Consider the following 18,260-nt stretch of genomic DNA (forward strand, 5'->3'; position numbering starts at 1 on the left):
TGGACGCGCCAGCCCAGCCAGCAGAAGCAAGCAGAGTGTGCGCTTTATTATAATGCACATCCGTGCACGCACATGCACTACTACATTTCCAGCTAATCAGAATCGCGCAGTTGCAGAAGGGGAGAGCGGTTGCCAAGGCAGCCAGCCACCATTCTCCCCTCCCCCTTTTTTCCCCTGTTCCCTCCGCTCCTCTCTTTCCCCGTTTGTTATCGGCACTAGAGGTCGCATGGCACAGGGAAGAGCACACACAGTGCAACCACTTCTGTCCTGACTGGAACCAATGCAAGAATATGCACCTCCATAACAAAGCCTATGTATGGAGGAGTACTGAGACCAGTGGGGAAATAGAAGCTCACATATTGATGGGCTCGTGTTGAGCGTTTACAAAAAGACAGAAAGAAAGGAAAACAATAAAATAAGAAAGGATTTAAGTTGGAGCGTTTTTGCTCATACATTTGTTCCGGAACAGAGGATTAGTTTTTTTGCTAACACGTGCACCACATCAATGTATTTTTGCACTCTTGCTTCTGTGCAAGTGTTTCGCATCCTGAAAGTGGTCGCGGACGGTGCCCGGCTCTGAAAAAAGGACTGCGCATCACCCAGAGTTGGTGCCGAAGTTCGGTCGCGAACGGATGTGAGCGGAGAAGAGTGCGCTGAGAAGAAACTCAACCCACTTGTTTCTTTCTTTCTCTGAGTCTTTCTTTTCCCTTTTCATTCTTTCTTTTTTGTATGGTTAAACAATAGTGAGTCAAAGACACTGAAACTGATTTCATGCCTTCAGACTTGCTCATCCTGAGATGGACGTGAGATTTTACCCTGCGCCCCCGTCAAGTGTGGGTTCATGTTCTTTACCGACTGATCCAAGTTGTCTGAGCTCGTTGGACTATTACCACGCGAACAAGGTAAATTGTAGCATGTAGCAGGCGTGTTTTTAATAAGCACGCATAATGAATGAATGCCCATATGGCTTATTGTCTAATTGTCTCACCTGTCTCTGAATCGTTCTTGTTCAACAGCATTCAACATTTACGCAATGCAAATATATCCATGGGCGCGCACTTGTTTCGGAAAAGCACCGGTTACGTTTCTTCCAAAATAGACCTAGCCTACTATGTCAAGTGTCAACCAGCAAGATGACATGAACTTATAGCTTTGCCTGTTTTTAATTTAGTTCGGACCCGAAAACACAATTGTTATTACTTTGGAGTTTAGACTGAAGCCTGTAATCATCCTGCATTTTGTTCTTGAAAATGCACCGCCTAACTTTTCTCCCTTCAACCAACGTGGTTGTTATGTTATTCTCTCTCTTTCATACTGTGCAGTTGTGGTAGCAGAGAGCTGGCAATAAGTGGTCCCACCCGATGTTTGACTGGGACTTATGTTATGTGGAATACCACGGGCTGTATAGAATCCATACTGTCCCACACCGCTCATTGCTCAAACATCATCTTCCCGCTGAATGATTTCTTATAGCCAACATGGTGTCCCACTGCGAATTTAATGATAAAATGGATGCGTGCCAGTAATGTGGTGTTAATTACTTTGTACGGACAAAACGTTTTTTTTTCCTTCTCTCATTTTGACAACCCGGTGTTTTTGGTTTGAGACCTGACTCTGTTGAAAGTGCGCAGGTGGAGTGGTCTATTGAAACAAGTAACAACCTACTTAAAAATTAGGAAAACTTGTTGAAGTTGATCACTGAAACGACCAAAGTGGGATGCTTGAATTGAGTTATGTTGTCATCACTTACCATGGGCAGAATACACATCTTAAAATCAACAGGCTTTAAATGTAGGTATGGCTCTCTTGCTGAAGTTTAGACTGAGTTTGGTTTGCTGTCCCTGACAAAGATCATCTTGGTGTCAATGAGGCACTGAGATACAATGCATGCTCGTGAGTCGTGATGTGCTTATCTGACAGACGGGCAATGGCAAATCTCTATTTAGCAATATTCCAGTAATGAGTACTATAGTTCTCGAAACAATAATTGTGATCACTCCTATGAAGCAAGCTGATGTACTGTAAAGGTAGCTGTAATTGGTTTTTCACAGGTTTGGTAGAACAGGATAAGGAATACACTATTTTCCTGAGTGCAATTTAACTCTGAGATTTTGTAGCTACACTAAATAAACACTGGTGATTGAAGGGCAAGCCACAACAGATCACAGATGAAATATGTCTTCATAAAACATTTGCTGATAATGCAGAGTGTGCTGAGAGCCTAGCCTAGGCTATACTTTTCGCACATGAAATTTAATAAACAAATGGACCCGAACACAGTTAAATCTTGAGTGTTAAATTTAAGGGTACATTTTACTCTCAAAGTTAAAGTATCAGGGTTTACTGTGTGTAGCTATCTGTCTTCAACACATAGGCCATCGTTTTGTAGGTCAAATGAATTAAGATCCATGCGGATAATCCAGAAAACCCTGATATCACACACTGTGCCTCAATCCCCCCCCCCCCCCCAAAAAAAAAATGAAATAAACTAGATGTGAAATGATTACTTGATTATGGTGCTATTACGGGGAGAAAGTGCTGCAAACACTGCAAACTACAGTATGGTGACAGGTGTGAGGGTGTAAAGTCCTCGGGTGGGGGCAAAAAGAACCTCGTACTCATTTGAGAATACTTGAATGAGCACAGAATAATGCATGCTGAACTAGGATGGGATGGTGTTCTTCTCCCACAAGAGGAGATATATAATTTGCTATCATCGCACGTGTAACACAAACTACCTTGCCTAGCATTGCAAATGAGGCTGAAGGGATAGTGGTGGGGATCATGTGGTGTCCTGTTATCATGGAGCATTAGGTCAAGTTCCTCCCCTCCAACTGTTTATCAGACTGGCTGTGACATTAGAGATGCATTTGATTTTCAGACCACTTCTAATCATCACTGAAAGCCATGGATCATTCAGCTCATATTCCGCCTATGACTCGCTTTTAAACTAAGCAGGAAGAAGGCAAATAAAGTAGTCACAGTGTTTTAGGTTCAACCGATATTTTGTGCATGGATCGGTGTCAAGCAGAAACCTTGTATCTCCATATTTAAGCTTTGTTTGAATTGCAAATTGGTGGTATGAGATCTGCTATGTTTTCTTAAGTGCTTAAGTCTGTCAAATATATATTATAACTGTTTAACCAATGAAAAACAAGGTGCTTAGTAAGATGTGTTAACAAGAGCTTGTCTAAATAATACCTCATTGGATCGATTGGAACACAGTTTCTGAAAAGTAACAGTTTTGGACATACAAGGTTTCCACTTGACAGCAACAATTCTTCATCTTTTGGTCAGTGTTTGTGGCTTGTTAGTTAATTTGTTTGGTGTGTCACAGTGAATGTTGCAGTGAATGTTGGTCTGGTCAAACTAACATACTTGGGAATGTATTGGTACAGCTATCGTTCATCAAGTACGTACGGTCATTTAATTCATATAACACATTTCACACAGGCATCACACCATGCTGCACAGCATGAATGAGAAAGTAAGAGGTTTTCGGCCTGCTCTCAAGTCAAAACATATCTTTGAAACGTCGATAGATTACTTCTCTCCAGTATTCAACAAAAAAATAAAAATAAATAAAAGGCAATTTACAGCCTGAGAAAACATTTCTCTCCCTTTATCGCTCAGAAATTCACAATGTTAATCTGCGTTACACACACGCACATGCACATGTAACCTGTTAATTGGAAAAAAACATTTTCCTCTATTTCTGTCTTTATAAGTTACGCTTTTTGTGTGCTTAACGTATTATCAAGACCATGTGTGGTCACAAACCCTTTTTAGAGTAATTAGAAAGTTTAGCTACACTGGCAGGGAACACATGTTTGGCAATGCCACACTTTCAGTCCTTGTCAAATGTAAGCTGCTCATTTAGAGTTGGAATCTGGCATTTTGTTCTTTCATAAAAGCACATGTGCGTGTTACAGTATGATGATGATCACCATTACCTCTGCGAGATTCAATTTTGCACACCTTATTGAATCTAAGGGGGTCATTATCTGTACAATCATCAATAGCCATGTGAACAACTTCAGCTGGTGGCGGTGCATTCATTTATTGATGAAAACATCTTGAATGCAGGATATATGGGCCATTTTCCAGGTCTCATTTTAATATACGTTACCCACTAACATATTGGCCATTGATTTTTGAATAATGTTCAAATCTTGCTGTTCGCCCGCACAGGGACTAAATCAGTCAGCGTTTGAAGGAAACTGCACTCTACTAGCTTATAGAATTACACTGACTACCATGTGGCTGGGGAGAATAAAAAGAAAAATGGGGACAGTTAAAGAGAATAGTGAACCACTTCAGCCCTATATTATACAAATTTATGATTTTCAAAACATCTTTGAAAAATGTATCCCATTATGGGATACCCCAAATTAGAAGGCCAGGGTTAAAGTCAATAAGTGCTGATTGAGACAGACCCACAAATACCTCGTCAATACTTTTCAATGCCCTACTCACTGTGTGTCTCTCACTCTTTCTCTCTCCATCCCTCTCTTTCTCTGTGGTGCTCTCCCACAGCCCAGAAATAACATCAAACACTGTCATTACTACATGGCTTTGTGCAATGATGGTAATATGAAACTGTGCCACGTTTTTATTGCGCTCTATGCTGTACAGTACCTTTACATGCTACATGGCACAACGTTGCGGCACATACATACTGCAGCATTCCTCGCTGTGCCCTGCAGCAACTTGCAAGCGCTGTAATTACAACTTAATACAGAAAAGCAGTTTCTGGAAATACCAGAGGACAGATGAAATGAAAGTGTGTACAGCAGGCTCCTATACTGGGCCTTTGTCACGTACAACAACATGTAGGCTACAACTGTAATTATAGCATGGCCATGCCATTGGTCCATCCAGCTCTTTTCGGTTTGCTCTGGGAAATAAGGGTACACACTGTCTGCTGCTCTATTTGAATACCTTAATCAAGCAGTATGGCCGCCGCTGCTCATGCGCTACAGTATGCTTTCTACAGCATGGCAATATGGATGGAGCTCAGAGCAGGGCCCTGTGTTTGTACACCCAGGCCCCACCCAGCTCATATATCCTCCCCAACAACTGATATCTGCTCAGATAGGGCACGACTGAAGAGCAGGCTTTGTTTCTTGGTGGTCTCCTCTACCGTAGATAAGATGGCCAATCCGGGGGAATGATCTGACTTTATTTGAATGCTGTATCTCATTGGATGGGGGCTTTTGTCTTTTATTATTGGATCTCCTTGTATATGTTGAGCAGCGGAGATTTGATTACTAAGTTTGAATTAACATATCCTATCAATTTGATTCCCCTTATCACGTTGCTGTCAGGCTTCATTGCTCATCTGCCGAATGATTACTTTTGATCTCAAACGAGCTCCTTCATAGGCACAGGAAACAGACTTGTTCTTATATTGTTTTTTAATTATATTCTGTATTACAATACAGGTCTACTTGTGGGTGTGCCTGGTGGCTCAGCCAGTTAGTGCACAGACCTATGCTCCTCGTGATCATGAGGACTTAGGTTCGAATCTGACCCCCATCTTCTCTCCCATGTATCTTCTCTCTCTCTGGCCCTTGGTTTCCTACGTCTCTACACTGACCTATCCGAAATAAGACGAAAAAATGCCATAAATAAATATTAAAAGAAAGAGTTATTTGCGGCACCTGCAGGGCTTTTGTAAAGAACACTTTTCATGTCTGGTAAATGAAGCACTCTGAGTAATGCACGCCACTGTGTATATGTTGATGTCCCAGGGCCGGTTGCTATTAGCTAATGACAAACTCTGTGGTATGTGACAGGCAGAGTGAGAGAGGGCGGGAGTGAGAGAGAGAGAGAGAGAGAGAGAGAGAGAGAGAGAGAGAGAGAGCATGAGGAAGAGTGAAAAAGACAGTGGGAATCAGAGAGAGACAGAGTGAAAGGATGAGTGAGAGTCAAATGGGTTGAAGTAATCAGTGGCCCTGTGTGTGTGTGTGTGTGTGTGTGTGTGTGTGTGTGTGTGTGTGTGTGTGTGTGTGTGTGTGTGTGTGTGTGTGTGTGTGTGTGTGTGTGTGTGTGTGTGTGTGTGTGTGTGTGTGTGTGTGTGTGTGTGTGTGTGTGTGTGTGTGTGTGTGTGTGTGTGTGTGTGTGTGTGTGTGTGTGTGTGTGTGTGTGTGTGCGTGTGCACACTGTGCACACGCATGCTAACTCAGGGCCATTCATGCGTTTTGCTGACTATGGAATCACAATCACAATTGCTTTCATAGCCCCGCGCAGGGGAAGGCCATGCATACCACAGTAAGGGGCAGTGACACACAGAGAGCAGGGGCAGAGCAGAAACAGCCACTAAATCATATTCTCCCTGCCCCGACACGCAGAGGAGATTTTTAATGGGAATTCCGACCATTTGAAATCATTTCAATAAAAAACGAAATTGCCTCTGACATTGGCTGTGTCACAGACTTTGCATAATGGCATGACATTTTGTTTATTTTCGTATTTTTTTTGACCAGGTGACTCAGAGTAAAAACGACATTCAATCCGTACTCTATGCTGTTTTGGATTTGTTTTTGTGAATGATGAAAACCAACATGTTCATTTAATTATTATTGGATCATTGGATTATAACTGCCTTTCTCCCCCAAACTTGACTACCCACAATCACACATACGTACATAGCATTTAGTACAGTTATCAATAAAGGTACATTAGATGTTTTCTTTTTTCTTTACAGGGCTATAGAAAATAACAGTATGACTATTTCGTTTTCTTGTCTGGGTTTCTGTGACTAGTAAATTGAGGGTTTGCATTTGAACGTGAGAGCGATAAAGTAGAGGGAGCATGAGACAGAGGCAAAGAGGCAGAGAGAGAAAGGTGGAAACGGAGAGAGAGATTCCCATGTGCTAATTAGTGGGCCTGGCAGCTTGAGCTGCCTGCTTGTACAGTAGGTCGGTACTACTGCTTCTGTTACCATAATTAAGACTACCCGACCCTCTATGGTATGGTATGGCTGCATTAGTCAGCCTGGGCCTTCCCATGGGGCGGTCCTGTGCCATTCTCATCCTACCTGCAGGAGGAAAGGAGGTGGGGGAATATAAGAGAACTGTGCCAACACCTGCTGCAAAAACGGGCCCATGGGTGTTTTATTAAATGTTGATTATGTTTGTTAATGGTTGCGAGTGCTAAGAAGTCAAAAGAGCGGCTTGTTAAAACCGATGTGCTAATAGTGCTGCACAGCAGTGAAACGGGGGGTATTTGTACTTTTATTTTTTATTATCTTTTACTTCAGGACAGAGAGTTATACTAAGCAGAATTGGAAGCTGTAGATGATGGGATTATTCTGTTGACTTGTGTTAAATTATAAGAAGTGTGGATGTTAGATGATATATCTGATGAAACTGGTTTGATGAGGAGGAAATAGTTATAAAAAAGTGCTTGCAATACACATTTCTTATCACTTTTTTATTATTTCTTTTAAAAGTTTTACAGTTATAAGATTATGGGCCATGTGCTCTGTGTATTCAAGGCACTTAATAGACGCTAATGCAATTTTATTCTCTTAAACAAAAAGCATGCCAATACAAGGTAACCAAAACAGGGCCACATTACTGTATAATGTTAATATCTTCATGCAACCGACATCCAGACCCGAAGCTGATGTTTCTCAGCTAATGGCAAACAAAGAGACCAATATGGAGGGAAAGTTATAATGGGGACCGGAGTGCCACAGGGCTCCTTCTTTGAGCACTGTATGTTTGGAAGAGGCTCGAAGCTGGACAAACATTCCCAGTTGTCTCGGCTTCCTGAGGTATGTCCTGTGCAAACACCATGGGCCATGGCAAGCTCCTCGCCACAACTGTAAGGCCCTTTTTTCCCTCCCTTGTTTTTACTGAATATCCTTTACAAATATTATCAGCCCAGTGTCTGTGCCATGTTTGCTCTGTTGCCCCGAAGGGACGGTTCCCATACAAAAGTTCAATTATAAATCTAAAGTCACAGCAGCACAGACAACTGGCGGTTGGTTGGTGTTGCCTCTCCAATGATCTGAATATTCCACCAGCTCCTCAAATCTACAGGCCCAAAGAATCATTTGATTCTCTGAGGTGTTGACATGAAAAGTGAAAACTGATTAGATTGTGAACGGCAATACTTTTAGAAAAAAAAAATTCAGGCATGCAATTGTGTCAGAATTAAATAAAATCCAGGTAGTGATTATAACTTAATTCACCTGAGCAGATAGCTCTAAATGATACCTTGATTTACTCTCTTTCCTCTCTTTTTTTGGAGACACGTCTCTCTTTCTCGCCTCGTCCCTTGTCTGTCAGAAGCATGTGTTTATTATGTGTGACATATTTAGCTGGCAGATATAATTGCCCGTGTGTGAGTCAATGATCGCCTGCGTCCAATCCAGTCAGCGGAGACGGCAGGCGCCCGCGCAGGCAATGAGGTTTTCAATCTGTGGCTCATTCTTCCTCTTTGAGCACTAATGATGAGCTTCACATTCATTCACAATGGAGAGAGAGAGAGACTGTTCCAGTTTTTATAGTAGGGAGAGGTGACGCCATGTTTTACTCTATTAAAGAATAGCATAGGAGAGAGGAAAAGGGAGGGATGGGAAGAGAGAGAGAGAGAGAGAGTAGAGAGACAACGGCAGAGAGATAAAGTGGTATAAACACACTGTTGCAGCTAGTCTTGTTCACCATGTTTTTACCACAGCAATATTAATGGGCACTGAAGAAGGAAAGGAGGGGTTGGCATGAGAGGGCCTGATAGAGAAAATAATAGAACGAGAGGGGAGAGGGATGTGTTGGGGTGAGTTGGGAGAGCCGTAGAGAGGAAAAAACAGGGAGAGAGAGGTTTGAGGAGATGGATATTGTGGAAAAAAGAGGGAACGAGAGAGAGGAGAGGAGGCCCTCTCTTTGTGTTGTCGACCTATTTAGTCTCTGGGCTGGCCATGAGCCATACTGCTGACTGATGTCGCATAGAAAAACAAACAGAGGAAAGAAAAGTAGGGATTTTGGAAAATATGACAATGCCATCAGAGTTCTGCTATCGATGGCCGTCTCTCTTTAACTAGCCCTCAACAATCCTCTAGCAACTTGGTGGGGTTGTTAACACCGCGAACACACAGGAAAGGGAAACTTGAGCAGATCTTTTTATAGAATTGTTAATAACACAGTAGACAGTAGTGAAAAACCATAGCCTCGAGCAGCACTTACTGGCACAGCCCACATGCATGAGGTGAGTGAGTTTGTGTGTGTGTGTGTGTGTGTGTGTGTGTGTGTGTGTGTGTGTGTGTGCGTGCGTGCGTGCATGCGTGTTTGCGTATGACCATACGTGCGTGTGTGCGGGGTGTGCACGTGAAGGCATGAAGTGTGTATGTGCACATGCATGCAGCATGTGTGCAAATATGGGGGCACTGGCAGCAGAGGAAGGATGGTAAAAGAAGAATGTTTTGGGACTGGAAATCCAGAGCAGTGAAAAGGACACTGCCTCTGTCAGGCCTACAGCAACTCACCACATCAACTGGACTAGCCAGGCGGCCAATTAGCTGCCCTTCAGCCATAGTTCACAGTGCCTCCAAAAGTTCATCTTAAGAACAGCGAGAGGACTGAAAAGGGTCAACGTGACGTCAGAAAGCCTAAAAATAGCCATTGAAAATATAATAGTGTTCTATTTCAGTGCGGCTCAAGATAGAATCAAATGATTCAATAGAGAGCCCAGGTAATGGAAAGGAGGGCCATTGTCAGTGACTTTGACTTTGACATTTCATCAAGGGGAACAACTCGAACTTGCTATAATTCTATTTAGCAGAGAGCGCACCTTCCTTTGATTGGACTTCTGTACCTGTTACCACATTGAGGCGGTCGGTCGGTGGCGGCAGTGAAAGGGAGTGACAGGCTGCGGGGCGGACCAGTGGGAGATGGTCATGTTTTATTAAGCCAGATAACACCGCCTAATCTGTGGCTCGGGTTACACTCTGCTTTGAGGGTAATTAGAGATCATGTCGTATGGCGTTCCCCCCGCTGAAAAATTGCACTCCGCCTTAATCCCCTTCCTAACCACCTTCCACCTCCCTCCTTCTCTCTCTCACTCCACTCTCTTCCGCATTCGTTCACCCCACGAGCACAGACACTCCGTTAGGAAATCCCGCACCTTATACCCAGCCAAAACAAATGAACAAATAAACATGTTCGGCAGCTAAGTAATCAGTGTTTGCTGCGCAATATTTGCAAAATTTGCTTACGTGCTCAAAATTCAATGAGAGGAAGTTGGCAGTGGCACACTTTGCGGTTTGCTTTGTGGAACCTGTTAGATGAATGACTAATGCCTTCTGGCAAGTGCCCCAGGTTTACTATTACCAAAACAATGGCACTTGATACACAGCACCATAGCCTTGGTTTTCACACAGGCAGGAGCTTGGGCTGGTGTTTTTTTCTTTTGAACCCGAAATGCTGACTGCCCATTCATGCAGCACCCTCTGCTTGGTCCCCTCTCTTAACACACACACACACTCACTCACACGCACGCACACACACACACACACACACACACACACACACACACACACACACACACACACACACACACACACACACACACAGGAAGTTCTCAACTGACATTATGACTTGTGGAAAACATAAAGGTTTCTTTCAGCACTCATTGTCTGCAGGGTTTCCCTTATTTAAAAATAAAAGTACTAGCTTGTCACAATATCTTGATTCTGTTTTGCACCGCGAGAACAAACAATTGTTTTATTACTCTGATTATGACAATAATTAAGCTGTGTCAACATGAACGTTCCCTTAATCTTCATGCTTCCCAGCAATCTGGCATCCTGCAGTTGTTAAGTGATATGAAGGCTGGATGTCAATACTTAAAGTAGGTCTACAGTAAACAATTACTCAGCTAGCGGAAAGTGTTAAGCAAGTGTCAAAACGTGTGAACACAAGTAAGTTTAATTCATATCCTAGATTATGACTATGATCACAGTAACATAAAGAATGCGTGAATCACAGCATTATTCTTTTTGTTAACAACTATGTAATTGTTAACATTAAAACCATATTTATTTCTGATTTCATATTTGAGTGGTGCTAGCCACTCCTATACGCAGCTATGTGTGTCCCTATACGTGACGTGTCCCTGTGTCCGAGCACAAACAGCTGAAACACCTCGCTAATACCACTGGATGGCACTGTTGAGCAGCGACACACACACACACACACACACACACACACACAGGCCAGGGAGGAGAGCTTGTATAGTACAGTACTACAGCACGAGTACAGTACAGCACCACTCACTTCAGACTGGACTGATTTATTTTGTACTTTAATTGCACAGCCACAGACCTTCACAAGGGGGTTTCACAGACAGTAAAATCCTCAGTGTTAAATGTATACTGTATATTTGTATCTCTAAGAGTGTACAAATGTAACCAAATAATGGACCCTTTGGTTACATTTGTACACTCCCAGAGATCAGTTAGCACTGACGGTTTTAGTGTGCATTGTAGCAACAAAAAGCAACATGGTGTTTTGGCACGTTCATTTGTTTTCTCACCATATTGAACGTGCGTAGGCTGTATCAGAGGCTGTTTGGGGTGTAACAGGTGCTACAGTGGGACAGAGATGACGCAGAGAACTCCCCGGTTGACCAATTACATGTTTCAGACAAATGCCGAAGTCCTCCAGGATCACGTAGGATTCCTGGAACAACATATTTTCAGATGGGGTCGGCGGCCAATTACATATATTTTTGGGGGTCCTTGACATGAAAATGTTTGAGACTGACATAGAAACATAGGGTTTTCAGAAAACTTTTAGGATTTAGAAGAAGACATTCTTTTAGAATCGGCCTCAGGTCTGAATGGGTTAACACTGAACACTAAGGATTGTATTGTGCAGAGCCATCATGTTTTCGTGCACATAGTGTACGGACGACACACACACAGTGTCACACACCCTTACTGTATATGTTCAATGTTCATTACACATAGATGCGTGTGCATGCTCTTACACGCACGCGTCGCATGCACATACACTTGTGCTCGCCTGCGCGTGCACACACACACACGCACGCACGCACACACACACACACACACACACACACACACACACACACACACACACACACACACACACACACACACACACGTCACACACACACACACACACACACACACACACACACACACTGCATTGCTTCAAGGCATTTCATTTCCTCTCCCCTTCTGACAACATCACAATATAATGGGACATGGTGTCATGTGACCACAGCAAGTATACAGAGCTACCATTTCTCACTCTCTGTCTCGCTCTCTCTCTGTCTCACTCTCTGTCTCTCTCTCTCCCTTACTCTCTCTCTATTTCTCACTCTCTCTGCCTTCCTCTCTCTGTCTCACTCATTCTCTGTCTCCCTCACCTCTTTCTTTCTCTAGCTTGAAGGGCAGATTTCTCAATTGTTACGTAAACGACAAATGTGCTTTGTACCCTGGCAATAGGCCGACATACTGCATGAAGCTAATAAGAATCCTGTACTTTTACTCTAGGTAATTACTCTATGTAATTATTTCATCCGTTTGGCATGTCTTACTGCTTTGTTTGCTTACGTTCTCCACAGAATATATACAGTATGTCTATATATTAGACAGGACATAGAAGTGACAGCAGCAAAGTGGTGAGAAGTTGCAGATGGGTGATGGACTGAACTCACTGAGACCAGCAGGGCGGCGCTACCACTAGGGCCACTAGGACACCTCATTTCAGTTACCCCATTAAAACCTGAGGCCCATTCTACGAATACCTTCTGAACCAGTAGTTCTCACACCCAAATTGACGTCTCCAACCCCAGGGACCCACAGAAGATAAAGCATTTTCCATATTGTTCAAAAATGCTCCGTAGGACATCTGTTAAATGTTGTATTGTATCGCTGAATTTGGCTAATTCTGGGTTGCCAGGTATTTGCGGTGTGCCCCAGAGTGGTACCATTATACAGCTTTCAGATGAGCCTGTAATTAAGTCATCTCAGTGCCCTGAGAGCAGGACAACAGTGCACTGAGCTGCGACCGATCTGCCTCTAATTGTTCTGAGTTTTAATTTCTAATGGAATAAGGGCTAGAGGGAATGCTGCTTAATGAGGTGCAGTCTCCTGTGTGTGTGTGTGTGTGTGTGTGTGTGTGTGTGTGTGTGTGTGTGTGTGTGTGTGTGTGTGTGTGTGTGTGTGTGTGTGTGTGTGTGTGTGTGTGTGTGTGTGTGTGTGTGTGTGTGCGTGCGCGTGTGTGCGTGCGTGAGAGCGTATGTGTGCACATTACTGTACGTGTGTGACCATTGCATGTGTGTGTGTGTGTGTGTGTTTTCCACTGCTGTGCTCTTTGTTTACAGTAACTGCAGCTAAAGCTCCTATAAATAGAAAAATAGATTTAACTAAGGCATGACGTTTGAATTCACTCTTCTCACATCTGCTAATTCCACAGAGCAGAGAGCGCTGGGACGTCTTCTGTCCATAATCCATGATAGTCGAGCACTAAAACACAACCGTGGTTACACCTGGCTGAAATTAGGCTGACTCCAAATCCTGAGTATCATTATAAGCGATATTTGCATTCTTATTTTTTTTGGCAAAAGTGTAAAGCTCCATACATTCTGATAGCAATAGAGTTTGTTCAGCAACAGGGGTCTCCCTTTTTCTCAATCTCATTAATGGGCAGAATCTTTTATTAATTTTTTTCTGCTGGGTCACCGATTTCATCCAATCAGGAGAGAGAACCCATTCATCAGCTTAAAGTGTATAGTGTTCCAGTTCCAATTGTGTCTCTGCTAATTGTCAATTTGTCATCACTTCCAATTTCACTTGTTTGTCCTGTATCTTTTATGAGTTCTGTCTCCTGATTGGATGTATTCCGATGTGAAAATATATTTTCTTTTCACCGCCTGTTACTGAACAATTCTATACTCTATACTCTTAACACTTTTTTAAGAAACAAAAACTATAATTTACAGCATCTCTAAATGAACACTGTATGATTGTATGTAGTGTAGGTGTATTAGGGAGCATATCGTCAATGATGCTGTGAGAAATACGTAAGCTTGTGGTAGTCGTGCCTTGCACCAGTAATTGAATGGAAGTGGAGATCCATCTTAAAGTGAGAAGTGCTTTTGCCTCCCTGGCATTGAAGATATTACAGAATACATGGATGTAGATTGGAGCTGGGGAGATTATGTTTACATAGCCTTGGGAGTGTTTGTATCATGATTTAGATTCCAGGCATTTTAACATCCAAATAAATCAGTTTAGACTTGTGTGGGCAAATACCCCCACCCCTTAAAAAAAAGAAAAGAAAAAAGCAAAGACGTAGACCAGCTGTGTTAAAATATGTCAGATGGTTTTAACACGTCCCTTCCAGCGATTTTGTTTGCAATTAACATATACACAGGAAACGTCAGAATTCTTTCCTTGAGAGCTTTTATGTGCTTAGGCATATGAATGACTGTGCTGTTTACCTTCCATCTATCGGATATGAGATGATTGGCTTAGCAAAGCTCGTTTTTAGGCATCTATACCTAATAATGATAGTCTAGTGTGCTGAGTATTTGTGATTAAAATCGACTGTGATGCGTGTTCGCCTAGACCAAAAGTGACGGATTGCCCCATACAGTACAACCCCATGAGGGGTTACACAAGCACTGATATTGGCACTAAGACAGATACAGAGCACACAAGCACCCCAAAAGACACAATTTTTCACAAACACTTGTGTTACCGCACTGTCATTTTTCTAGCATATATCGCCTAGAGTTGAGTGGAGTTTGCTTTTGCAACTGGCTCAAGGCCCTTGCTCTTATTGTTTCAATATGTCAGAGCATTGTTTGAATGAGGTCACCCATTACCGATCTGGCCTGCGGCCAGTTTGACTTCAGCTGATTTAATTGAATCTACGACATGAGTCAAACTCAAACAAGCAGAGATTGCTTTGCCATGACAGCCTCATTACTCCACATTAGGGACTCATTTCACAATGCATTGTGACTTTGGGACAAACGGTGAAAAGGGATGAAATCAAATAAGTGAATGCATTTTGGAGAGGACGGCTACTACTCTTCTTGAAAAATGCTCTCTATGAAGAAAATGTTAGAGATTAACCCCCCCCCCCCCAAAAAAAAGTATTTCTATAATTTTGTGTAAGTTAATGTGAATGTCTTCTGGGTTAGTGGTCATATACGATTTCAGTTTCCAATAATGGAATGACATTCAATATTTTGCCTCTTAAAAGGAGTTTTTTGTTAAAGTGTTATGAATTCAACCTGCCTTGTATTTGAAAACATGGACAGCACTGTAAGTGGAGGAAAATATCTGAATGAAACCTTTCACTCCCAATTTTAGTGTTGGCTATGAACACTCCAAAAGAATGAACCCTTTATTACTTTCCACCACACGAGAAACAAAGAAGGCTTTGTTGTGACATACCACAAGATGTGATATCAGACGGCATAATGACATACATTACGCATGTAACACATACACAACATTCATAGCATCCCTGCAATGCTCTCTAGCTACATTTCGGCATTTCTAGCAGCCCTGAACCTCGACTAAATTTCCCAATTAACCACGCATTCTTTGGGAGCCACTGGCATCTTGGCCAGAGCTCACGGTTGGCTCAATGCACCAGGGCCTCCCTCCACAATAGGGAAGGAAATGTTGAGACTGAGAGGTCTGCTGAGAGGAGATAGGGCAGTGTTTGCTTAGGGCTAGGTATCGGGCACAAAAACAAACATGGCCGCCCCTTAATGAGCGTGTTTGCCTGCCAAAGGTAAAGACAGCTGTTCCCTCTCACCACAATGGAACGGTGAAACGTGCCGCATCCCCATAGTAACATTCACCTTCTATATGCATAAGAGGGAAATTATTAACCACTTAAGCCAGCCATTCTCAACCGGTGGGCCTGGAGGATATTGCAAGTGGGCCCCCAAGTTATTGGTAAAACACGACTATTTTAATAATATAGCATACGGTACATATGAAAAAGATTATGTATTGTTTTCTGTGAATCATTGAACAGTTTGTTTTCATTGTGATGCCCATGAATAACAACTTCAAGTAGGCTATATTATGTTGGTTCCATTGATTGATTGACCATTAAAATAACCATGCTCTGACCATGCCCATCCGACACCCGGGGTGGGTCGCGAATGCTTTAAACATTTTCAAGTGGGCCCTGATCCAGAGAGAAGGAAAACGCTGACCTATTTTCAAACGTTTTTGAGAATAGCGGATCTTCAGTGCGTCTGTCCATCACAATGCGATACTTGTAAAGCTGCTATTTTCCCAAAACAAATTTGTGAAACCTTTTTCACCTACAACACGCCCAAAATAGGGACGCCAGGGTTGAAGTGGTTAAGTCACCTATTAGAGATATAGCAAATAATATGTAAATGGTGAAGGCTCACTTTGAAAATGAAAAGGCAAGAGGTTAATAGCTTGACTTATTACTGTAAGTGTGCCGTAGGTGAAATTGCACATGTTATGGTTGTTTACAGTCTTGGGGAAAAGTACTCACATGTTTTACTTAAGTAAAAGTATCAATACTGCACCGCAGAAATACTCGTTACAAGTAGAAGTCTGGAATTCAGGGACCGAAACGTTGCCTTACTAAAAGTAAAACTCATGTACCGAGCACGCGAGCAGATACTCAGTGTGCGGGCGTATCTTTCTTCTTAACGTTTACTCGAGTAAAAGTACAAAAGTATTTTCAAATGTATAATAATCTTTTATAAATAGCAGAAATCTTGACCGAAATCTTTATAGGGCGGGCTAAAGTGTTTTGTAATAATAATCAAAATCTACAATGTAACTAGTAAACTACAGTTCTCAAAAAGAAAAAAAAACTCACCAGTTGTATTCCAACTATGAGAATTCTCGTAGATAAAGCTTTATAGCAAATATGAAATGGTTTAGCTGAAAATCAAATGAGTGGCCCGGTTGCTAGTCAACGCCTTGCATACCCCCAGCACCAGGATACATGAGGGCACCCCATAGGGTTAAAAGTAGGATCTTCTTTGGCTCTTGGTGTCCGCGGTGATGATTATCCATCCGAGGTTCGGATCTGATTTGTGATTTTTCATCGCATCGCCCACGACATATTAACATTTCTGCCGAAAGATAAACATCGTGAGCCGTTTCTTACAATGGCGGTCTGCAAGCTGGGAAAACGGCAGTGAAACTGACCATATTTGGCCAAAAGCCATGGTAACTCTTACCTACCCTTTGCTGCCGCCGTGTGGCAGAGAAATACTTAAGTACAGTACTTAAGTAAATGTACTTACAGTAACTTAGTTACTTACCACCACTGGTTGTTTATGACTGTGCACTGACTGTTAAGAACTTTTAGTGACATAAAACATGAGTGAGAGATTAGAAACGGCATGCTTTTTTCAGTTTGATTTGATTTGTTTCATCTACAGTACATGCTACAAAGCATCAGTGTTTGACCTGATCTGTGGATGTCTGTCTGCGTTGGAGAAAATCAATCAATTTGTCTCTCTGAAAATAATAAAATAGGGACTTCTGAATAAGAGGCGTTAATGTACAGGCATATAAGTGATGTGAGGGGGCAGTGAAACGTTGAAAAGCACTTTCCTCTCTTACGAGAAAATTAATACACTTTCCCTGTACCTGTCCAGCTGAATCAGCATTGACAGCCCGCCGCTCTCCGCGGCTAAATTTAGCCGATGCCTTTCACAGTCAAGAATATGAGTGAGATGAAGCACTTTGTTGAGAGCAGAGCCTTAAAGTCCCAATCTACGATTGCAGCATGCTGGCTACTGTTGAAATAATTTGCACCCCCCTCCCAACACACACACACACACACACACACACACACACACACACACACACACACACACACACACACACACACACACGCACACTTCTAACCTTGGTTATAGACCTCGATCTCTCCCAGCCTTTCAAATCTAACCAAGGCTTGACGTTCCAATTTGAGTCCAGTTACCAGTACCTCGCTTCTAGTAATTCCACTGGGATCGCTGCAAAGTCTACTGCCCATTCATGATAATGTAATGAAGGGAAACATTAAAACACAGCAGTTGGTTTTGGTTACACTTTAACCACCTTCAAACTGACGCACCTTTTTTTTTGGGCATGTGGTCATAGGCGAAAACTTTCAAAATGTTTCCAAATTAAAAGAGAAATAGTGAACATAGCAGACCTGCAGCTATCTAACAGTGTGAGCTTGTAGATCAGCTATTTTTCATACAGCGAA

General features: G+C 42.5%; 1 protein-coding gene across 3 annotated transcripts in view; it reads left to right on the plus strand.

Moving 5' to 3' along the window:
- The first annotated feature begins 227 nt into the window (after positions 1-227).
- LOC308315203 (TOX high mobility group box family member 2-like) overlaps positions 228-18,260 on the plus strand; it is a 100,835-nt gene continuing 82,802 nt past the window's right edge. For all 3 annotated transcript variants that reach the window (XM_080763064.1, XM_080763065.1, XM_080763066.1), the window contains exon 1: positions 228-902. In XM_080763064.1, the coding sequence (XP_080619190.1) occupies positions 798-902 (105 nt within the window). In that variant the 5' untranslated portion in view covers positions 228-797. The remainder of the gene's footprint in view (positions 903-18,260) is intronic.

Source organism: Protomyctophum bolini (assembly GCF_963924005.1).
Source record: "Protomyctophum bolini genome assembly, chromosome: 5".
NCBI lineage: Eukaryota > Metazoa > Chordata > Actinopteri > Myctophiformes > Myctophidae > Protomyctophum > Protomyctophum bolini.